The 25325-nt window shown below is 42.2% G+C and overlaps 1 protein-coding gene across 4 annotated transcripts in view; it reads left to right on the top strand.

The window, feature by feature from the left end:
- Window positions 1–25325, top strand: part of LOC5575441 (protein ABHD13) — a 73010-nt gene that overhangs the window by 5134 nt on the left and 42551 nt on the right. For all 4 annotated transcript variants that reach the window (XM_001661910.2, XM_021844679.1, XM_021844677.1 and 1 more), the window contains exon 3: window positions 1149–1911. In XM_001661910.2, coding sequence (XP_001661960.1) covers window positions 1149–1911 — 763 coding nt within the window. The remainder of the gene's footprint in view (window positions 1–1148; window positions 1912–25325) is intronic.

Here is a 25325-nt window from a genome sequence, read left to right as displayed (position 1 = left end):
ATTCATGTGACTCGTCTCCATTCATTGTCGATCAAAGCAAGCATGTATATTTCAAATGTCACCCGTCGAATCTCATAATAACCCAGTCACATAGAGTGATAACTGTCGAAAAACTCGAGTGACAGAGCTGAGTCGAGCGAATTTTTCGGTTGACAGTGATTCCAGTCGAGTCATTTTGATCGACTCGACTTATAAAATAGACCCCTTAATAAAAAAAAAGATATGAATACGCAAAATATAGGTATTCTGGTGAAATTCCTGGCAAAGTCATGACAAAATACCTGGCGTAATGCTATGAGGAATTATTAAAGAAATTCTTAGAAATCTCTGGTTGGATTCATGAGGTTTTTTTCAACAAAAACCTTACAAAATTAATCTTTTAGTATTACCTGTTTCCTGATTGGCCTTTGGTGTTTTTTGAGTGGTTCTATTTCGGATCATGGTCTCTTTTTTCAAGCATGCGGTCTCTAAGGACCCATTGTTATTGGTCCACGCACGAGTTCTTCTAATTTGACGTTTGAGCGGTGTCGAATTCACTCGTTGCCATACTCCACTGCACTGTGACGTCACGCATCAATTTTGACAGGTACTGGTCCTGTTGTTTACAGTTTGGACTTAGTACTTTTTTCGAATCATTCTCAATTTCGTGAAATTTTGCTGCGAGAAGAGGTCAAATCCACTGCAGATACCCACGGATCGTATTATTCAATTTTCCTACCATGGAAAATCGTCGACATCAGCATGCTGGTGATAGAAATGCGAAGATGAAAAAATGAAGTAAAAAACGACTAAGTCCGAAACGTAAACAACAGGACCAGCAGCTGTCAAATAAGTGAGGTTAGGCTCGTCATATGCAGCGCTCTATGGTCAAGTAAATAACACGGCACCGCACAAACGTCAAATAGTGAACTCGTACATTGGTCCATACACTCAGACGCTATCATCCCTGTCAAATTCTAGTAAGGCGGCATCCACAAATTACGTAACGCTCTAGGGGGAGGCGGGAGTAGGCTCAAGCGTTACGGCTCATACACAAATTTGAAATTTTTCATACAAAAAGCGTTACGGATGAGGGGAAGGGGGTCGAAAATTTCCAATTTTAGCGTAATTAATGGACGCTGCCTAAAACATTTGTTTTTTCATTGTAGGGATCTTGTACCACGCCCAGGACAACCTCCTTTACCATCCGGATTTGCCTACCAATTCGAGGATATTCGTTCCGGTTCCATCGATGCACGGGTTGCCTTATGAATCGTTGCACATCAAGACTAGAGATGGGGTCACGCTGCACTCGTTCTGGATTCGACATCCTGGAGACAAAGGTCGATACGTTCCGACAATTGTATATTTTCATGGGAACGCCGGAAATATGGGCCACCGGTTGCAAAACGCCAGCGGGTTCTATCATACGCTACAGTGCAATGTCTTGATGGTGGAATATCGTGGATATGGTCTTTCAAACGGGACTGCCAGCGAACGGAGTTTCTTCTCAGATGCAAGAACTGTTGTCGACCATTTGTGCGGTCGCCATGACCTGGATCACAGTCAGTTGATTCTGTTCGGACGGTCACTTGGCGGGGCGGTTACCATCGACGTGGCAGCAGACGCCGTTTACGGATCCAAACTGATGGGAGTTATAGTTGAAAATACCTTCACCAGTATTCCCGACATGGCCGTGGAGTTGATTCACCCTTGCATCCGTTATTTGCCGTACTTTTGCTACAGGAATAAGTTTCTTTCGGTGCACAAGATTCAGTTCATCTCCGCCCCGATACTGTTCGTTTCTGGCCTCGCGGATACCTTAGTGCCTCCGAAAATGATGACCATGCTGCACACGCGCTGCGGTAGTACCCGGAAGAACATGCTGCAGGTAGTGGGAGGATCGCACAACGACACGTGGGCCGTTAATGGGTAAGTAGCATTTTTCGTTGGTTACGTCATACATTTGTAATTGGGCTGGGACCATCGTCGAATGTATCTGCCTTTAGCAAATACTGGTCTGGTTTTGGCTGATTTTTCTAGTCTTTTCTTAAAACCTACCCACATTTTCAAATATTCGACGAAGCAAACTGGCTGGAACTGTTAGAACCCTTACTAAGGGTGCCACCTTTAATATGTAAGTGTTTTTCTCACCGGAATCAATGAAAATGCGAGAAATTAACTACTATTAAGAACCGAACGTGTTTTTTACGGTTCATTAACTCTCGACGTGGTGACAATAACAATGGCGAAGACGTTTTCTCTTAGGGTGGTCCAAAAACATATATAGTTCAGGGTTGTGCGACAAGCAAAGAGTGTCTCCACAGCAGTGCTGGGAATGGTAATAGTAGTAGACTTGAATTTCGAGAAAGTCACGTGGCTCTCTGACTACAGTAGTTCAAAAACGTTGAATCTCATCAAGTAGCCTATGTTGGGTGCATGAATTTTCTAAATCGTTAGTGTCATTGAAGGCTCTAAATGCGGGAAATGCAGCGGGAAGTAGAACATTTCTCTACAGTAATTTTGGGTTGCCCTTAGTAACGGGTGTTTTACTAATTTCAAGGCTTTTTGCCTACAGCAGCGATGGGCGTGAGTTTCACTGGCTTCGCTGACTGTGATTGGCTTTGTTTGGCTACTGTAGAGTGAAATTCAGATTTTTTCCCAACCCTGCTCCACAGTACTCCTCTCCAGTCACACCAGAAATCGGAAACGGTGTCCTGATGGAGTGACTTTTGTCTTGCTATCTGTATCTGGATCATGATCCTCAACTAGCACAAACGCAGGTTGAATGCGATCGATGGAAATTCGTTGCTGCTTTCCGGAACTCAACAAGTCGAAAAATTTCTCATGTCGCTTGATGACCAGGTAGGGTCCTTCATACGGTCGTTGCAGTGATTTCTTAACAGCGTCGGTTCGTACGAAAACGAACTTAGTGTCAGTTAATGCAGGTTGCAGAAACACTCTTGGCTTACCATGGTGGTTGACATTTTTAGCACTCAACTGATCGAAGATCTGAAGTAACTGTTGAGAATAATCGCAGTGATTGACATCCTTTATTTGCGCGTCGAAAAATTCTCCAGGAACGGCCAACTGTTGTCTGTATACAAGCTCCGCAACAGAACAGTTGAACTCAGATTTCAATGCCGATCTGATTCCTAGCAATTCCAGTGAAAGTTTGTTGTACACCCATAATCCGAAGATGTTGTACACCCATAATCCGATTTTGCTCATTAAAGAGTATAGATTCAAACTGCCTCCCTTGATCGGTTGTTATTTGTTGTGGTACACCGAAACGAGATACCCAGGAAGAAACGAAACCACGAGCAACAGTTTCAGCTAGGATATCCGTTAACGGAATTTCTTCTGGGCATCGTGTAAATCGATCGACCATAGTTAATAGGTACCGAAAATCAATTAGAGGTAGGTAACGGACCAAAAATATCCACATGTACGTGTTGGAATCGTTTTTTGGGCAAATCAAAATTATTCAACGGTGATCTAGTATGTCGTGCCATTTTCGATTTCTGACATTCAATGCAACGGACCGATGCACAAGTTCACTAATTTGACGTTTAAGCGGTGCCGAATTCACCGGTTCCATGGTCACATAAATAACATGGCACCGCTAAAACGTCAAATAGTGAACCCGTGCACAGCTCCATGCTTGACGAATGTGTGAACGTCCTTATTCATAGCACTCCATACAAAACGGTCGGCTACTAACTCACGGGTCGCGCGGATACCTGAGTGCGATAATCCGTGTAGAGTATGCAGGACACGTTGACGTTGTTGCACAGGAAGTTTTGGACGAATCTTACCTTGAATTGAAACATCGCAGTAAATCGGAGTTGAACAACCCACACAAGTTCGCTTTTCTAGTTTATGCGAAGTATGCACTTCAACTGAAAAGTAATCGCCTATCTCGATGCGTGGGAAATTTCTTGCAAGAAATGCTCAAGAAAAGCATTTTTCTTTGATCGCAGTACGCAGTTGAAAAGAAATGTCAATTCAAATGGAGCTCACTGTAGGAAATTTCTTGACCATTTCTTGGGCAGAAATTTTTACTTTTCTTGAGCGAAACAGCATAACCTAGCTTTAATGGGAAGTATGCACTTCAACAGAAAAGTAGTCGCCTATCTCGATGCGTGGGAAATTTCTTGCAAGAAATGCATTTTTCTTTGATCGCAGTACGCAGTTGAAAAGAAATGTCAATTCAAATGGGACTCACTGTAGAAAATTTCTAGACCATTTCTTTCCGCAGAAATTTTTACTTTTCTTGAGCTGAACAGCATACTCTAGGACAGCATACTTAGCTTAAGGGATGATGATCGCAGTAAACGTTGAAGCTCCATGTCATTTGCTTGATCCACAGAAAAACCGTTGACATCAATAGGGGAAGGGGTGGTAAAATGAACACCTTAAGGAAATCATCTTGTTTCTGATGGAAAAACGAGAAATTTCTATAGTTCTATCGCACAACATCAAAAATAGGGGTGTAATCTATAGCAGCAACATAGATTTATACTAAAATAGCTAAATTTTCACATATTTTCATCGCTATCAAAAAGCGATGCAAATGTTCATTTTACCTGCACTATGTGGGTAAAATGAACAGCGGTTGGTGGTAAAACGAACATCATGCAAAAAACGTGTGCAAAACAAATATTTCTGAAAATGTTCATTGCCCCACCGAAAATACATCCATTACCCGGGTAGAGGTGAATAACAAAATAATGGTAAAATAAGAACAAATTTTGCAATCATATCTAGTTTAACCATTATTATGTTACTAATATATGACATTAAATATCTCATCAATAGCAAAACATACTATCATGGCAAAATCTGTCATTGATATGTTATACTTGAAATTAATGTAATAACTAATAAATAACAAAATATACTATCATGGTAAAATTTGATACTTGTGCAAAAATACTAAAAACAATAAATATCTAAAGAATAACAAACATCGCCATCATAATAAAATATGTCATCATTTTTATATTTGAAAACTTTATTCAGATTATTCATGAGAACAAACCAATATAAAATTTTGCCATAATAGCTCATTTTACTATTTGTATGTTAGATTCAAAAAGCAAATTTTTTTTAGCAGGAAAGCTAAAAGTTTATTTTTTAATCATGCTAAATTTAGATATTAAAATCAAAGAACTAAAATTACCGTTATTTTGATCTAGGGAAAGTGTACCAGTTATGACCATAGTGGTTCCCTATTTGGCCATATGCAAAATATGGATAACTTTTACATTTTTAATCTTTCTGAATGTTTTAACATCAAGATTTATCCTTTATCTTACTGCTAAAACACAAAAGATTTTTCAAAATGTGAAGGCATTCAAGATATCACGTATGGCGAAATAGGGAACCACTATGGCCATAACTGGTACACCTACCCTACTCGTGAATAGCTTATTTAGTTTTTATTTTGTTATCAATATCAAAATAATAACATATTTTGTTATTTACGGTTGCCTATATTTTTGCTATTATTTTGTTATTACAATGGCAAAATATGTTATGATTTAGTTCTTAAGGTATTAGATTTGACATCATATCATAACGATATTCACCTCACTGAAAAACCTCAAGTCTTCCGAGCTAAAAGTTACGTCAGTTGTAATTTTCAAACGTGGTTTTCGAAAATCTTAGTTTTCGTTGATATTTTCACTTCAATTGACCTACGTATCAACTCTAACACTCAGATTTATGCTCTAAATCGTCCGTGCGTGATAAAAATTCATCGAAATTTGCTTTTTCTCGGTAAAAGACACGGTGTTCATTTTACCACCCCTGTTCATTTTACCACAACTTCCCCTATCGAGTTGCGCAATCGATTCCACCCGAGACAAAGCGTCGGCCACCACGTTGTCTTTGCCACTAATATGGCGAATGTCGGTCGTAAACTGAGAAATAAACTGCAAATAGCGTTCCTCATGTGGTAGACGAGATGTTTTTGAAGATAAAGCGTTGGTCAGTGGATGATGATCGGTGAATGGCGTCCTTCTACTAGATGACAAAAGTACTTTACAGCCATTTTCATGGCCGTTAACACCCTTCCGAATGTTGAATATGACTGTTGAGATTGCGAAAACTTTTGCGAATAGAATCCAAGAGGACGCCAACCTGCTGCTGTCAGCTGGATCAGGGTAACACAGTAGGGCTGCTTCCGATAGAGATTTTTTGCGCAGCTCGAAGGATTATTTGCCCGTTTTGGTCCATTGCAATCGTCTGCCATCGTTTTTCTTATTTCCAGGAATCATTTGAAGCAATTCAGCTTGAAGGTCGCTTGCTCGTGCAACGAACCGTTTATAACCATTTAATGATGCGAGGAAACGACGTAGCTGCTTCACTGTGGTCGGTAGCTCGTAACGGCAAATTGCTTCTACACGATCCGGCAAGGGAAGAATTCCATCGCTACTCACCAAGTATCCCAAAAACTCCACCTGTTTCTTGGCGAATCTACACTTGTCTACTTTGATTTCCAGGCCATTGTCCTTCAGCTGTTCGAACACGATTTGAGCATGCTGCCGGTGTTCCTCTTCTGAAGCCCTCAGTACACTGTTTGTCAAGTGTGCAAATTTTTCCGCACACATAAACCAACATGCAAACATCGGTCTCAACAATGACAAAACATCTGAAGTGTCAAGAGGATATTGAAGTGTTAGTTTATGCGTGTGGAAAAATTTGCACACTTGGCAAAGCGTGTACTAAGGGCTTGACGATGACGCAACGCAGATGTCGTCAATAAAGATGATCACGAAATCCAAATCACCAAACAACCGATGCATGTCGCGCTGAAAGGTTTGGCTGGCGTTGCAGAGTCCATTTTGCATTGTCAAAAACTCGAACAAACCGAATGGAGTAATTACCGTCGTTTTTTCAGTTTCATCTTCGTAGACTGTTATCTGGTGATACGCTCGCTCCAGGTCGATTGTAGTGAAGATCCTTTTTCCCTGAAAAGCATTCAATAGATCATGAATGTGTGGGACAGGATATCGATCTGGAGTGATTACCTTGTTTAATGCACGGTAATCACCAACAAATCTCCATTGTCCATTCTTTTTTGGCACACAGTGCAGCGGACTAGCCCAGCAGGTACTAGACGGCCGACAAATTCCCAATTTGGTCATGAACTGAAACTCTTTTTTTGCTGCATCTAACTTGTCAGGAGTCAATCTTCGTGGTTTGAACGCAACTGGCGGGCCTTTCGTTACGATATGGTCTTTGACCTCTCGTTGTGGAACAGCTGTTCGCATAGTTGATGGTAGGGTTATTTCAAGATATTGAACCAGCAAATCCTTACATGGATGACTCATACCAATGGTTGTTACGCCATAGATATCGGTGGCAGTCAATCCGCCGGTAGAATGCAGTTTTGTTTTAGCGTCGGTCAATTGTCGATGTTGAAGATCAACCAGCTTACCGAAGAATGATAAAAAATCTGCACCGATTATCGCTGTTTTCACATCTGAAACGAGGAAATTCCAGCAGAACCACCGACGTAAGCCCAAATCAGTGGCAACAAGACGAGACTCGTAGGTTTTAATTGTAGTGCCATTAGCTGCATGCAGTCGAAATGATGTAGGCGGTTTACGACGATCCTTAGCCGTTGCCGGAATAATGGAAACGTCCGATCCCGTATCAATCAAAAAACGAAAGCCACTAGTTCTGTCATAAATATGTAAACGGCGACTTCCGAGAGAAAACATCCACCTCCGCCGTTTCAGATGGATGTTCGCGTGTTCACGACACTGGTGAGCATTCGATCCGAATTTCCGATGGTATCAGCAGATGGTTGAACCTGAACTGGAACTGCGTCGTGATCGTGAGACGGAACGACTTCTCGGAGCTGCTGTTTTCATTCGACGCAATTTGCTCTTGCAAACTTCTCATTTCTAATCCTGGCACAACGGGTGTAGATACTGCTGCCACAACGTCGGGGGTTGTCTCGACCATCTTATCGGCCATCTCCGCCAGCTTAGCAATCGTGCCGTCACTGATCGACAAAATTGGCTTGATTTTATCCGGCATCCGCTGTAGAAACAAAACTTTCATGACGCCATCGCTGATGTTGAGTCCTGCTGCTAGCTCTTGCATACGTGCTAGTAGGCAGTGCTGGGAATGGTAATAGTAGTAGGCTTGAATTTCGCGAAAATCACGTTAAAATCGTGAATCTCATCAAGTAGCCTATATTGGGTACATGATTTTCTCTAAATCAGTAGTGTCATTGAAGGCTCTAAATGCGGGAAATGCAGCGGGAAATAGAACATTTTTCTACAGTAATTTTGGGTTGCCCTTAGCAACGGGTGTTTTGCAATTTTCAAGGCTCTTTGCCTACAGCAGCGATGGGCGTGAGTTTCACTGGCTTCCCGAGCAAAGCTTGAGATCATATTGAAAACTAATTTTGATGTTGTGCTGTCGCGGATTTTGATAACTCAGTTTGTTGTCATTTTGGTCGTTTTAACGGTTAAAATATCAAAACTGAGAGCAGAAAAATGTTCCCATGAAATCAAATTGAAAACTCTTTTTGCTGTCAGTGAAAGCAAATTGAAAACAGTTTCTGCTGTCATTGAAAGCAAATTGAGAACTCGCTGAGATATACATATTTTCGATTGATATTGAAACATGGCTGCGACTAGATAAATGCTTTATTTTCATATTCTCGTAGTATTTAAACATGTACCTAGCACGAATAAATTTATAATTAAATAAAAAGAAAATATAAGTAAAAATTTAAAATGATAGCAGAAAGAAAACAAAATATGATATCGAATATTTTATTGATAAATTGATATCAAATTATGATATCAACTTGATGCTGAAAACAATATATGTTTTCAACTTGCTTTCATTTTGATGTTGGACTTTGCTTGGGTTCGCTGACTGTGATTGGCTTTGTTTGACTACTGTAGAGTGAATTTCAGATTTTTTCCCAACCCTGCTAGTAGGTGTGTTGGCCGCATATCCCCGAGGTCACAGGCATTCAAAAGACATTCCAGCTTGCCCTGTGCGGAGATTTCGAAGCGAGGTATCAGCCGATCCTTCACCTGTTTATATTTGTCGTTAGCCGGCGGGTTTTGTATTAAATCTGCAACATGGCAGATGACAGACTGGTCTATCTTGCTGATGATGTAGTAGTATTTCGTCTCATCCTTCACAACACCAGCAAGCGCGAACTGGGCTCCCGCCTGGATAAACCATATAGACGGGTCGCTCTTCCAGAAATCTGGAAGCTTTACGGACACCGAAGCAGTAGTAACAAAAGCAGCCCCTGCATCAGCGAGGTTACGTTCCTCCGTCATGTTCAACAAATATGGCTGCTTTCGGAATGAGTGGAAACTATTTTTCGACTGCGGAAACGATTTTACGACCGGTTTCGCGTTGAAACTTCAAAACGATAACTGTCGGAACCGTCGGGGTCACCAATGTAGGTGTTTCTCTCACCGCAATCAATAAAAATGCGAGAAATTAAGCGAATGTGTTTATTACGATTCATTAATTCTCGACGCGGTGACAATAACAATAGAGCGCTGCATATGACGAGAATAACCTCACTTATTTGACAGCTGCTGGTCCTGTTATTTACGTTTCGGACTTAGTCGTTTTTCCATCATTTTCTCATCTTTGCAGAGTGTTTTGGAAAACCCAAGCAAGGCGCTTCGTTTTCGGGACGCCGGGAGTTTGGATTTCAGTTCCCGGTTTTGCTGGGCAGTGTTTTGTAAAGCCCAAACGAGACGCTTCGTTTTCGGGACGCCGGGAGTTTGGTTTTCGGTTCGCGGGTTTGGAAAGCCCAAGCAAGACGCTTCGTTTTCGGGACGTCGGGAGTTTGGTTTTCGGTTCGCGGGTTTTGCTGGGCAGTGTTTTGGAAAGCCCAAGCAAGACGGTTCGTTTTTGAGGCGCCGAGAAGTTTTGCTGTTCGCGCTGTGTGAGTGCGAAAAGATATTCGTGTTCAGACGAGGATGGATTACCAACTGGTGAGCTTGTTTCATGCTTATGATAACACAGTTTTTCATGTAAACGTTACTTTTTTGTAATATTCAATCAAACTTTGTATGGTTCGTCACTACAAGTGTCGGCATTATGTCTGTTTTATACAATTCTAATAAACATAGAAACTTTTTGACATAACTTAAAATATTTTTTGAATTTTTCGACATTGTGAATGTCGACGTTTATTTTGAAACTTCTACGAAAGACTTTTCTCCTTGAGGCCTAAATGTTCAGTAATACTTTTATGTAATTTTCAAACAAACTATGTATGGTTCTTCACTACAAGTGTCGGCATTATTCCTGTTTCATATAATTTAAAATATACGCATATATTTTTCTCTTTTCGCCATTAATAAAAACTTCTTTTGAATGGTTCGACATTACAGTTGTTGACGTTTATTTCAAATCTTCTACCAAAAACTTTTTGAGACAAAACTAAAAACTAGCTTTAAGTATAAGCCGTATTTTTCCTCCTTATCCATGGATCGCATCACCGACCAAAGGTGACTCGCAGATCTTTTCCTTCTCCACTAATAAACACCCTTTCCGTGGTGATTGTGGAGATGCAGAGGTATTCTCGGTCTCTAGAAGCAACAATCATTACACCCTAACATTCCTTCCCTATCCCAACTGACTGTAAGGACTTGGCCGGCGCCGTTATTGATCAATAATATTAGATCTGCTAAAATTGCACTCCGAGAGTAAGCGGAAACTCCCATCCTTTATTCATTTGGATCGCAGTGCAATTATTACCAGTTCCGATCAATCACGGAGTAGCAACCATTTACATGTACAGTCAGTCTATGCTATGCTATGCTATGCTATGCTTTTCCATCATTTTCTCATCTTTGCATTTCTATCACCAGCATGCTGATGGTGACGATTTTCCACGGTAGGAAGATAGAATAATACGATCCGTGGGTATCTGCAGTGGATTTGACCTCTTCTCGCAGCAAAATTTCACGAAATTGAGAATGATTCGAAAAAAGTACTAAGTCCAAACTGTAAACAACAGGACCAGTACCTGTCAAAATTGATGCGTGACGTCACAGTGCAGTGGAGTATGGCGAAGACGTTTTCTCTTAGGGTGGTCCAAAAACATATATAGTTTAGGGTTGTGCGACAAGCAAAGGGTGTCTCCACAAATATACCAACTTTTACTAGCGATTGATTTGGTCTTAACTGACCCTAAACAGCTTTGTACCCAATTGGATACTTACGCTGACTTTGATTCTGATGGGGAATGATCAGTTGGAATGTCCATGGAGCGATTCTTAATCCTATCAGCATTACTAACTTTTATCTAAGAACAAACTGGAATACATATAAAACATACATCGTTAGTAATCTTGACGTTAACATTTCTTTGCAAACGGAATTTGATATTGACAATGCTTTCGAAACACCCTCCCATTGGTTATGCCACCTTGTCGCGATGGGAGGGCATAATCCATTAGCCCATTAGATGAAAACCAAAGGCGTAACCTGTAGTGCTGGTATCACATTTTGGCATTTTTGCTTAAGGCCGCGTCATAATTCATCTGGCATAGACGCACTAATCTCTCGGATGTGATCTAACGGACATTCTGCGTCGTTTATAACTTCGATGCCCATTTCAAATAAATAATCTATTCGAAGTAGACATTAATACTATTGGCAATGGTCAGTTTGCATTTTGCTAACCAGAATGATTCGTAGCCACTTTTATTATTAATTAGCTAGATACATCGTTATCATGTCGTATATAGGGGGATTATTCTGAGGAAAAGGATCTTATTTTAATATGGTTTTAACAATGCCATAATAAGGAATACTTTTTTTGTAACAATGATATAAACAATCTAATTCCAGCAATTTTCGCAAAATTTACAAGTAGAAAGTAGGCGTTGTTAAGCATTGCATTTGCCACCGAAAAATGAATCTTGTAGGAGACTGTAATAACTATGAAAAGTAAGAAGTTAAGATTGATCATTAGGGTACACATAGGAATATAGACAGACAGACATACAGACAAGGAAAACGACTCATTTCTTTAAGGGCATATCACCAATAAATACTTTCAACAACAAGAATAACGAAGTGAACTAGAACTACGACTAAACAGCCTAGTTTTGGTAAAGACTTGACGACAATTAGGTAACATTTAAGACTTATGTGAAAGATAGGAGTAATCACAATAACATAGCTAAAAATGACAAATTATTGAAAATTATTTCGACTAGACAATATAGTAATGACACTACATTTCAAACAAATTCTAATGGAGTTGTTGATTTTCACAATGCTTCCTTTTCTCAGAAGCAAGGGAATGTGGGTACTTTTCAAAAACTCACAATACTAATGAAAAAAACAGTGTTCATGTGGGCACCATAGCCTGGTCCGTCTGAGTATTGGTCCTGGTAGAAGGGAAACTTGGCAAAAGCCAGACCGAGGATTCAATTCAGCCTTGACAAGTAAAGCTGTCAGGCAGCTCCAACTAAACAAAAGTTCTTGGTGATATTGATCACGAAGAGGAAAATGAATAGTAATTTGAAAAGGTAAATGATCACTACCATTTGGATCATCTATAATTTTCCAAGTTGATTTTAAAGTCAAACTACTTGGACACAATGACAGATCACTGCATTAATGATGAGTAGGAGGAACTACAATTCTAGTGAATGAGCCACAATTCAAAATATTCAAATTCAACTTATCAATTAGATCCATAATTAATGATCCGCTGCTATCAGATATCTCACTACCCCAAGCTAAGTTATGAGTATTAAGATCACCAAGTATGTAAAATGGAGAAGATATATTATTTACATATTCAATTACTGAGTACAAATAATGTCGAAAAAGCTGTTGATATATTTTACAGTTTACTAATGGAAATTATTCGTGAAGAGGTACCTCTGAAAAGGAAAAAACTTTTTGGTAATTCAAAAAATCCCATCTGGTTCAATAGAAATATCAGGAATTTAAAAAATCGAAAGCAAAAGGCTCACAAAATTTATAAAAAACATGGAAGTGATGATAATATGCAGAAATACCTGGACTTATGTGAGCAGTTGAACATTGCTATAAATTCTGCACTTGAAGAGTATAATAGTAAAATTGAGAGCGATATAAAGTCATGCCCAAGAAGTTTCTTTAATTATACTAAAACAAAATTAAAATCAAACAATCTACCATCAAAAATGCAACTTGACGATAAAGACGCTAACAACCCGGAAGAAATTTGCCACCTCTTTTCAACGTTTTTCCAAGAAATCTATACGACATTTTCAGAAGAGGATCGGGACCAAAATTATTTTTCATTCTTCCCTGCCCCCTCAAATGACATTAGTGTGCACCAGATAAGTGTACAAGACATCTTATCAGGCTTGAAAGGATTGGATGCCACAAAAAGTGCAGGACCTGATGAAATCCCTCCAGTATTTATGAAGAAGCTTGCTGTTGAATTAACATCTCCTTTGTATTGGCTGTTCAATATGTCACTAAAATCCGGCAAATTTCCTAAAATCTGGAAGAAATCATTCTTAGTACCTATTTACAAATCAGGGAAGAAAACTGATATTCGTAATTATCGTGGAATTGCTATAATTTCCTGTATTCCAAAGCTCTTTGAATCCATTGTTAATAGAAAATTGTTTGGGCAATTAAGGAACAGAATTACAAATGCACAACATGGATTTTTTAAAGGCCGTTCCACTTCTACAAATTTACTAGAATTCACCAATTATACTTTGAATGCTATGGACAATGGTAACTATGTAGAGGCTCTGTATACTGATTTCAGCAAAGCATTTGACCGCATTGATATCTCTATGTTACTCTTCAAGTTAGAAAAAATAGGATTTGATAAACCATCTTTAAACTGGATACAATCATATTTAACAAATCGGCAACAAATAGTGAGATATAATGGTAAAAAATCGAATCCTATCAAAGTTACATCAGGAGTTCCTCAAGGCTCACATCTAGGACCTCTTCTTTTCATATTATATGTAAATGATATTTCCTACATTCTTAAGCATATAAATATTCTTATCTATGCCGACGATATGAAGTTATTCATGGAAATCAAGTATGCTAACGACATTGACATCTATCTGAGTGAAATATCTATTTTTGATGAATGGTGTAGTAAAAGCCTACTTCAGTTAAATGTTAAAAAATGTAATTTAATTACTTTTAGCAGAAAGCGAAACACAGAAGAAACAACTGTAGTTTTAGGAAACCAAATCGTTGAAAAATGCGATAGGGTCAGAGATTTAGGCGTAATTTTAGACTCAAAACTCACTTTTATCGATCATTACAACACCATTATACATAAAGCAACAAATATGCTTGGTTTTATCAAACGCTTTGGTTCTAACTTTAATGATCCATACACTATTAAAACTTTGTACGTCGCTTACGTGAGGTCTATATTAGAGTATTGTAGTATTGTACGGTCTCCTTTTATGAAGACGCATGAAGAACGTCTTGAATCAGTTCAAAAGCAATTTCTGTTATATGCTCTTCGTAAATTGGGCTGGACATCCTTCCCTCTTCCATCTTATGAATCAAGATGCATGCTCATTGATATTCAGACATTGAAAAAGCGCCGCGAATTCGCTATGGTTTCATTCGTGAACGATATTGTTTCGCATCGTATTGATTCTCCTAACCTATTAAACATTTTAAATTTTTATACTCCTTCCCGGCAATTGAGGAATCGTAACTTGTTTTTTATTAATTACCGTCTGTTCGAGCCCAGCAGGGTGGGTCGAAAGGCAGCGGACTGTAATACACTTTGGGGGGGAAAACACGGCGGAACAAAACACTTCGCGGCGGAAGGATCACTTTCGCGGGAGGATTGGCAAGGGCCAACTTTCTTGGGATGCGAAGGAATTGAACGCGGACGGCTACGCTAAAACTAGTAACTTTATTTCTACTTCTTCTCTACATTGATATTTTCACTTTTACTACGCAAGCGATGCGTACTCGACGTCGGGTGAAAACGAACTGATGCAGCCGTTGAGACTGCAGTTGGCTTGAGCATAAGTGGTGGGAAAAAGTAAAAGACATACGTCTTCGATGTCGTTCACGCTGGCGAACGCGTGGCGCTCGTTGATTGGCGGCAGAGTGTTGATGGGTTTGCTGGCAGTGGTTCTCGCTTCCGTTGGGAGACGGAACATACACCCCCCGTTGAGGGTACTCAACAATCCTCACGGAGCGGTTGGTCGGAACCAGGTTGGTTGTCCTCGATGGGTAGCACCGACAGCTTGTTGATTGGACGGCGGAAGGTGGATCCTCCTGTGTACACGTCGACAGCTCGGACTAAGCCATCGTCACCAGGGTAGACCGCTGTAACACGGCCCATCTTCCAGTAGAGCGGAGGTTGATTTCGATCGTGGAGTAGAACTACCATGCCCTTCCTGATGTTGGGCACAGTTCGGAGATTCTTCTTCCTTGGCTGTAACGTGTTGAGGTATTCCCGGCTCCATGCGCGCCAGAAATGTTCTCGCATTAGCTGGAGATGCTGCCATCGAGTCAAGCGGGTTGCGTTGACATGTTCTAGCGAAGGCTCGGCCATGGCGGTGAGCGGACGGCCGATAAGGTAGTGGGCCGGTGTAATCACCAGCGGATCCGCAGGGTCGTTGGAGATGGTGAACAGTGGTCGAGAGTTCAATACCGCCTCGATCTCAACCAAGACGGTAGACAGTTCCTCGAACGTTAACTTGACGTTGCCGACGATGCGCTTGAGGTGGGTCTTCGCAGATTTCACTGCGGCCTCCCATAGGCCGCCGAACTCCGGTGCATCCGGCGGGATGAAATGCCACTCAATCTCACGGGAGCGGCAGAAGTCTTCGATGGTCGATACTGATTGTTGGTCTTGGAATTGTCGGTATAGCTCGTTCAACTCGTGGTGGGCTCCTCGGAAATTGGTGGCGTTATCCGAGTGGAGCTGTTGAACCATGCCTCGTCGTCCGATAAAACGCTTAAGGGACGCCAGGAAAGCATCGGTGCTCAAGTCCGACACTGCTTCCAGGTGGACAGCCTTGGTAGTCATGCACACGTAGACGGAGACGTATGCCTTGATCAACGCTGGACGGCGCGCTCCTTGCTTGATGATGAACGGGCCGGCGTAATCTACGCCGGTGACGGCGAACGGAGGTGATGGTACAACTCTGGCAGCAGGCAGGTTACCCATTAGCTGGCTGTTGTTGCTTGGGTTGACTCGGAAGCATCTCACACATGTACGGGTGATCGAACGAATGGTGGAACGAGCATTCAGGAGCCAGTAACGTTGGCGCAGGGCGTTCATCAGGCCGGTCTGCCCGACGTGAAGCAGTTCGATGTGCATCTGTTGCACCAACAGGCGTACAACCGGATCCTTATCCGGCAAGATGATGGGATGACGATTTTCGAAGGGTAGCAGCGAGCGATCCAAACGGCCGCCCACTCTCAATAGGCCATAAGAGTAAATCGGACGAAGGTTGGCGAGTCTCTTACAGGGTTCGTTGGCTTTCACTCGCTTAATCTCGTCCGCCAAATGAACGAGCTGGATTACGTGGAGGATGGCTTCAGTTGACCGACGAAGTTCACCAACGGTCAGATGCCGGCTTGATACGCGCTGATTGCGAGGGTTTCGGCATTTGTTGACGAATCGCAGCACGTACCCCATGATACGTTGAATAGTTCGGAAGCTACTGAACCTGGAGAAAAATGGAAACGGTTCGATACTTACAGCCGGACTGGCTATCACTCCTTTGAGTTCAGGCAACTGATCGTCTGGAACGAACTGCGGCAAGTCGATGTCGTATTCCACCCTTTGGAGGAAGTCCGGGCCATTCCACCAAAGCTGGTTGTTCTTCAGTGTTTCTGGTAGTTGGCCTCGGGAAACGATATCAGCGGGGTTTCGCAGGGACCGGACGTACTCCCATCTGTAGTCTCCGGTATTCTCTTGGATTACAGCGATTCGATTTCGTACGAACAACTGTAGTTGGTTGAGAGGCTTTCGTATCCAGGCCAGGACAATCGTACTATCGCACCACAGCACAATTTCCCGGAACGTCATGCCCAGGGCTGGTAACACCCTTTGCACCAACCGGGTGAGCAGGAGAGCGGCGCACAACTCTTTCCGAGGAATGGAAAGGTCATGCAGAGGAGCCAACTTGGACTTACTGGTGAGGAGTCGTAGTTTCGCCGAACCGTCGGCAAACAAGCTTCGCAGGTAGACACAGGCCCCGTACGCCACGGTTGAGGCATCGGAGAACCCGTGCAGCTCATACGCAATCACTTCATAGAAGGTTACGCATCTCGGGATATCGATTTGGTGCAAATATGACAACGATGTTTGCAATTCTTGCCACTCTTGCGCTGTTGCTTCGTCGACCGGATCGTCCCAGCCGATCTTGAGCTGCCACAGTCGCTGAGCCAGGAGCTTCGCCAATACTATGACCGGCGACACCAAACCCAAAGGGTCGAAGAACTTGGCGATCTCCGAATACATCATTCTCTTCGTCACACGTTGCTGGTCGGCTGCTGTCGTGGCCTTCGGATGGTTGGCGATGAACAAGGTATCAGCACTCGGGTCCCAGAGCAAACCGAGCACCTTGATGGCTTCGTTCACTCCTCGTTCTTCCAATGGCTTCTTCTGCTCGCGATCTTCTTCGGGGATGTGCTCGAGAAATTCTTCGGAGTTCGAGCACCACTTGTGGATGGGGAATCCTCCTAGCTCCAGGAGTTGCTTCAGTTGTCGCTGGGCTTCGATGGCCTCTTCCACCGAGTCTGCGCCGGAGAGCACATCATCCATATACGTTTCCTCTTTCACGATACGAGAGGCGATTGGAAAGGCATCGCCGTCTTCTTCCACCAACTGCACCAAGCACCTAGTAGCTAGGAATGGTGCCGATGCGGTACCGTAGGTAACGGTAGACAACTCCAGGACCCGCAGCGGTTGCAACGGGTGGGGTCTCCAAAAGATTCGCAGGAAACGATGATCTTGTTTCGCATGCAGTACCTGACGGTACATTTTGGATACGTCTCCGGAGAACGCTATCTTGAACTTCCGGAAGCGCAGGACGATGAAATGCAGATCATTCTGTACTACAGGTCCTACCTGCAGCACTTCGTTCAGGGACAGCTCGGATGCTGAAGACTTGGCGCTGGCGTCGAACACGACACGACATTTCGTGCTCGAGCTGGAAGGTCGTAACACCGCGTGATGCGGCATGTAATACGCTAGCTGATTTGGAGGGTCGTCGGTTTCCCGGACTTCGTGGCAGTGTCCAAGAGCTTCGTACTCCCGGAGGAACTCCACGTACTGCGTCTGCAGTTCTGGATTGCGGACGAGTCTCTTCTCCAGCAGGAACCTCTTGAGTGCTAGAGCGCGGCAGTCGTCTAGCTGGTTGATATTCTGCTTGAACGGTAGCTTCACGATGAATCGTCCATCTTCATCTCGCTGATAGGTGGACAAGAAGTGGGCTTCGCAGGCCAACTCCTCGGATGAAAGCTTGGGAACGTCTGGCACTTCCTCGATTTGCCAGAGCTGCTGCATCATTCGCTCGACATCTTCGACGGTAGCGTGGTTGGATTGCTGGACGGAAACGTTTGTGACTTGAGGCTCGACGATGACGCCGGATACGATCCACCCGAAATGAGTGTCTCGCAACATCGGAAGGTTGTCCGCTAGATTGAGCTGACTCGGTTTCAAAATGTCGAAGAATAGTTCCGCGCCGATTAGTAGATCCACCTTGTCGGGTGTGTGGAACTCAGGATCGGCCAGAACCACTCCGTCAGGAATGTCCCAGTGGTTGATGTTGATCTTGGACGATGGAATCGTGCCCGTCACTTTCGGTGTCACTAGGCACTCCAGGCTGGCTTGAAAGCTGGACACTCGGGATCGAATTCTCAGGGTTACCTTGTCGCGGGCCAGAGTGCGCAAGGCGTTGATACCAGTAATCGGGACGTTAGCTGGCTTCTTCGGTAAACCTAGTCGATTTGCTAATTCTTCGGTCACAAAATTTACCTGAGAGCCGCTGTCCAGCAGGACACGACATGGGAATGGCTGATTTCGCTTGTCAAACACCTGTACCACTGCGGTAAGCAGCAGTACCGTCTTGGACGACTGGGCGAAGTTCGACGAACAGGTAGTGGACACAGGCTGGCCCACAGGAGGATTCATCTGCCCCGACTTCGGTTGTTCCGGAGCAGCCGGAACCGGTGGTAGGTTTACCACGGACTCCACGGGAAGGGAAACGTTCGACTTCGTCACTTGGATGGGTGCCCCATCATCATGGAGCAGCGTGTGGTGCCGGCGTTGGCACTTGCGGCACGCTTTATCGGATGGACACTCTCGGGAGCGGTGCCCTTTACGCAGGCAGTTGAAGCAAACTCCTGCAGCTCGAACCTTCTCTTGCTTCTGGGAGGCACTCAGCTTGTCCAATGCGGTGCACTGGATGTTCCGATGATCGCCACCACAAATCTCGCACGCTTGCGAAATAGTAGTGGAAACTGCATGGCTCTTCTGGGGTTGCTTCGGAAGTGACTGGAATTGCCTCGGCTTCACTGTAGGGTTTGTTGTTGGAAACGCTGCATCGCAGTTTTCCAGGATCTGACACCTGGACTTCAGGAAATCGATGGTCTGCGAGTACTTGGGAAGCTGTCCTTTCTTCTGGGTACTTTCCCAGGCCTTCCGGGTTGACTTGTCCAGCGCTGAGATGATCAGATACACGATGATGTGTTCCGATACTCCGGTCATTTCCTGCTCGAGGTAGCGGAGGCTCTCGACATGACGGGTGGCTTCATTGAGGAGCGCTCGAAGCTCTTTGTGGGTCTCCGAGGTCATCTTCTTGAGAGACAACAACCCACGGATGTGAGTTTCCACAATCACGCGTTTATTCTCGAAGCGGTCCGTCAAAATGTCCCAAGCTTGGTCGTAATCACCTTCACTGAGGACCTTCGTATCCAGGACACCTGCTGCCTCTCCGATGAGCGCCTTGTCAAGGTGATAGAGTTTGATTGCGTCACTATCCCCCGAGTTCTCCATCAAGTCTTGGAAGATGGCCTTGAACTTAGGCCAGGCGGCATAGCTCCCATCGAACGTCGGAATCGGTGCCTTCAATGGTTGCTGTTGGATGACCACTTGAGGCGCTGTTGCACTGGTTGGAGGGACAGCAGCTGGCTTTGCTGCCAAAATCAGCGCTTCGACGACGTTGGACGCAGCATAGTGCATTTCCTCGTAATCGGCGTATTCCTGGTCTTGCTCCTCCATCGCCTCATCCGGTACCAGCCCCACAATCTGGGAGTGGAATTGGCTGAATTCCGCGTAGGTGGCAGAAAGACTTTTGGTCAGCACATTCAGTTGTGCCAATCCAATTTCTTGGTTGCAGGCCAGCGTCCGGTTTATCCTCACCAGCTTCATTTTTACCTGGTTGCGCTGCCTGACGGCCTTCTCAAACTCCTTCTTCGTTTCTGGATCCATTTGTGCTTCCCACTCGGCGAATCCGTGGAACGATCCGGAAGTATCGGCAACGGATACCGAATCTTGGTCCTCCACTGGTTGCTGCTGATTAGCGTTATTTTCTTCGACTTGTTTCGACCGCGTCACAGGCGGCATTTAGCACTGTTTTTCTTCACGCTCTTCTTATTCAGGATCGCGCACAGTTCAACACTTTCGGACGCGTTTCGGAACTCAACTCGTCGCGAAAACACTTTTACACCAGGGCTTGTTACACAGCGCACTACTTGTGCGCACTTTTTCTCGAACGCGCGAAAACTTTTTGTTCGAAACTCGCGACGCAGTTTTTCAGTTCAAAGTTTTTGCTCGGGCATTCACAGCAGCGGGAGAAAACTTGTTTTGATTCGTTTTCCACTTTGTTCCACACTAGCGTAGCTCGTCTCGAACGAACACGTTCGAACATGCACAGCGTGGGCAAACTTTTTCACACTTTTGCACGCCGACGACGCGGGCGGTCGACGGCTCGATCCGGCTGGATCGTCACAACACTTTTTTTTCCGCTTGCGCCACTCGGGCGGCGACACAATGCAGGAGGGATTTTCTGGGTGTTTTCTTCTCCGGATGCACCACTCGGCCGGCGGTCAAATCCGGCAGAATCTTCTAAACAAATTCACTACGGCACCAGTGATCCGGTTCGGAACGGACCAGATGTTCGAGCCCAGCAGGGTGGGTCGAAAGGCAGCGGACTGTAATACACTTTGGGGGGGAAAACACGGCGGAACAAAACACTTCGCGGCGGAAGGATCACTTTCGCGGGAGGATTGGCAAGGGCCAACTTTCTTGGGATGCGAAGGAATTGAACGCGGACGGCTACGCTAAAACTAGTAACTTTATTTCTACTTCTTCTCTACATTGATATTTTCACTTTTACTACGCAAGCGATGCGTACTCGACGTCGGGTGAAAACGAACTGATGCAGCCGTTGAGACTGCAGTTGGCTTGAGCATAAGTGGTGGGAAAAAGTAAAAGACATACGTCTTCGATGTCGTTCACGCTGGCGAACGCGTGGCGCTCGTTGATTGGCGGCAGAGTGTTGATGGGTTTGCTGGCAGTGGTTCTAGCTTCCGTTGGGAGACGGAACACCGTCGTACTAATTATGCAAAATTTTCTCCTCTAAACCGAATGATGAGTTTATATAATCAACATTGCGAAACAATAGACTTAACAATGTCGCGTAGTAACCTAAGAATATACTTTAACTCTGTAAGATATAGCAGTATATAGATTTGAGTGTTAACATGTAGTCTACTTTGATTGACGATAATAAATAAATGAAAACATTAAAAATTTAAATTTAATGTTCTGACGAATTTCGATCATTACACCTCCATATGCTATATTACGATCCTTTCAAATCATATTTAAAGAAGGAATTCTAAAAAAGTAGTGTCCGCTAACCATGTTTAATTCCTTTGTAAAATATTAAAACTAATAGGTAGTTTTGCTTTGAGCCATTAGGAGCAAAACAAGGAACAAATGAGGGGTCCAAATGAATTCGTGGAAATATGGTGTTTTGGTAGAGTTATTCAGCTGGTTATAAGTCATTATTATTTCAGCCAGTAGATTTGAAAAACAAAAGTTTCATACTCACTACCTTTACGCCATCTGTCTAAGTTGTCAGGCTCTTGACATATCTGCAAAACAAAAATATTATGCTCACTGGCGCCACCTGGTAGCAAACTTTTTAATCAACTTGCTCGATACCTTGACATACAGAAGAGCTTTATTTTTCTATTCCGGTCGAATTGGAGTGAACTGTCAAACCGTCTACCTATCGAGCAGACCAGCAAAACAGTGTTCAAATATCATTAAGCTCTATAACGGTTGTAAAAAGAGGTTGAAATGTAGAGTAAGGTGGGGCAAAAGTTCGACCTTAGTGGTATAATCAAAGTTTCCAGGAAAACAATAGCAGTTGAAACAAAACAAATATCATACAGTGAACCTTCAACATATTGGCTATAATTTTGCTGAACAAACTTGTGTCAAAATATTTACTCATTTTTAGTTATAACAGTTTCAAAATTGATTGTCTTATTCAAACTTTTGCCCCACCGGTGGGGCAAGAGTCCGAATCAAGTGTGGGGCAAAAGTTCGCTGGCTAAAACACAAAATATCGATCTTTTTATGACAGGCATACCTTACACCAGCCGTAAACTTAAGTTTAACGAAAAATACACACTAAATTTTCATCAAAAAATTGCCCAAAACCGAATTAATTATAATATACTCAAAAATAGCAGTTTTTCGCAAAACTAAGTGGAAATGTAAAATTTTGGTGACAATTTCCACACGATCAGGCAAATTTAACTAAATTTGAAGATAATATGTGGATTTTAGGCAATTTGCAAATTTTTCCGTGATTTTATACATGGGTCGAACTTTTGCCCCGCTGATTCGAACTTTTACCCCACTATGGGCCAAAAACTGTTTTCAAGCATTTATGCAAAAACTAATACACCTCAAAGTAACCTTATGATAGGCCTAGAAACGCCCTTACATAAAATATTGAAAAAGATTTTATCTTCAATTGATTCCATGCAACGAAAGTTTGATCAAAAATTACAATATTCACGTCGAAAAACAACAAATAGTCATAACTTTTCCAAATCTCAATCGATTTTTATGATATTTGGAGTGAAAGTCTCTTACTTGAATAGCAATTGAACCACCATGACATTTATAAGATTTGTTTTGCATTGAGCTAGAAATCTTAAAAAGAAACTCTTACCCCACTCGAACTTTTGCCCCACTTTACTCTATTAGTGAATTCAAATGACTTTCCCTTAGGCCGGATTTTTAAAAATTTCAAAAGGTTGGGGTTGGTTGTTATGCAATGCTACGTATTTTTCAAGGGGTGGAGGGGGCAGGAGGCTACTATCATTTGTGAGAAAATGCTACGAGGGAGGAAAGGGGTTTCAGCTAAAAATGCTACGTCATTTATGGATGATCCCATATCAGAAGGGACATTCCGATGAATGTTACACCGTTTCGCGGTACTCAAAATTCCGAAAGTATTCTCAATCATGAGAACGTTTTCGATCATTTTTGGTGGACTGATTTGGAAAAAGTTGAGAACTATTAATGAAAATTTCAAGTATATGAGAGCCCCTGGCGATGATGAAATATTTTACTTCCTCATCAAAAAACTTTAAGAAAGTTGTTGATATTGTAAAATTTCCTTTTCATAAGAGCACTAAGCTGAGAAGAAGGCTCTCTCTCATTGGAAACGTAATGCCAAGAAGAAGAATATGACTTTCTCAAGGGCCCAGGACTTATCCCTTTCCCGCCCATGGTGTCTGTAAAGCACCAAAGCTTTCAACCTTTGTATCTTTAAAAATAACGAACAAAATTAAATTGTTTTTACGCTACTTCATAATTATACATCTCCTCTTTCACTTCAATGCCTTATTTTAGGGATGCCTACAAATTTAACATGTTTTTTAAGAAACATATGTATGAAAGAATGGGTTTTACCGGTCGAAAAATATTACATGATTTCGAAGCCTGATATAACAAAGACAATTAATTTTCAAAGTAGCAATGAAAATATTTCCCAATAGACTTACCCATTATTTGCACTAACATATGTTCAGAAATGTACAATTTAGTTTCGCAATCATTGAATTTGATGGAATTGTATGGTGCACATTAGAGTGATGCAAATTTTGAAATTTTGGCTCCCCTATGCTTAAACGATTTTATTTATGAAAAATAGCATCCTCCCAAAGTTTGAAGTAATTCGGAAGAAATTTGACTGTGCACACGCCATTTGAAGTTTATATGGAGATTACTATGGAAAACGTCAATCTTTAGTGTTCAGCCCTCTATCTCTTCGTCATAAAATTTTATGAAAAAGTGAACAAATTCTTCTAATGTGAAATCCTCCCAGCTACAACTTTGCCGTAGACCATTTTTTGATTGAACGTCAGGATAAATTGTTATTCATCATTATAAAGTTGGTTTGCATGTAGCATGCTTCACCAACTGTTCGGCAGGCAACAGTGCACATTGGGGAATTCCGAACCCAAAGGTGAAAAAAATTGATAAATTTCACAATAGAAAGATAAAAAATAAGTTTTATAGCTCATTCGAAAGGAAATTTTCTCAGGAATCGATTGGTGATGGTTTCATGCATGTGGGGCCACTCTGGGATAAGCTATGGTGCCCGTTTTGCCCCAATTCCTTGAAAATTTTAGATTTTCATGTTGTTTTGAGTAAAACTATTTTATTGTGGAGATTATTTCCCATGAAATCCATCATTTCTAGTCCATTCAACAATGTTTCACAGAGAACGTTATAAAAAGATGGAAATTTAGGGGATTATGGGGCCAAATGTACAATGAAATATTTTTGAAGAGGAATTTTTGTTTTAAATTTTTTTAACGTGTTTTTTATTGAAATAAATTCTAAAATAGTCAAATAATCATGAATATAGCTTGCAGAAATAAGTTGTAGTAAAATTTGTAGAATATGTATGATAATTATGTATGCTCTATGCAACATATTGTGAATAATTTACCTTCTTATATCACAAATTCCAAACATTTCCAAACGATGTGCGATAGTTTGGGTAAACGATATTGATCTAAATGATCGATTGCCGTTAGCCTCATTGATAGGAAATAGTGGGAGCATATAGTTTTTTGGCTATTTTTGCCCCAATTCCCCTAAACACGATTTCTTTCGTAATTAATTCAACTTTTTTTCCCAAATCAAATTTATTGTGTACTGAATTGTATAATATTCTGTATCTGATACAATATTTAAATCATAAAACATAGGAGATTTTGGGGATCTTATTCCCATAAACAAAAATATAACCAAATAAAAAAATCAA

This window comes from Aedes aegypti, chromosome 2, assembly GCF_002204515.2.
Source record: "Aedes aegypti strain LVP_AGWG chromosome 2, AaegL5.0 Primary Assembly, whole genome shotgun sequence".
In the NCBI taxonomy this organism is placed as follows: domain Eukaryota; kingdom Metazoa; phylum Arthropoda; class Insecta; order Diptera; family Culicidae; genus Aedes; species Aedes aegypti.
This window is presented reverse-complemented; position numbering and strand designations above follow the sequence as displayed.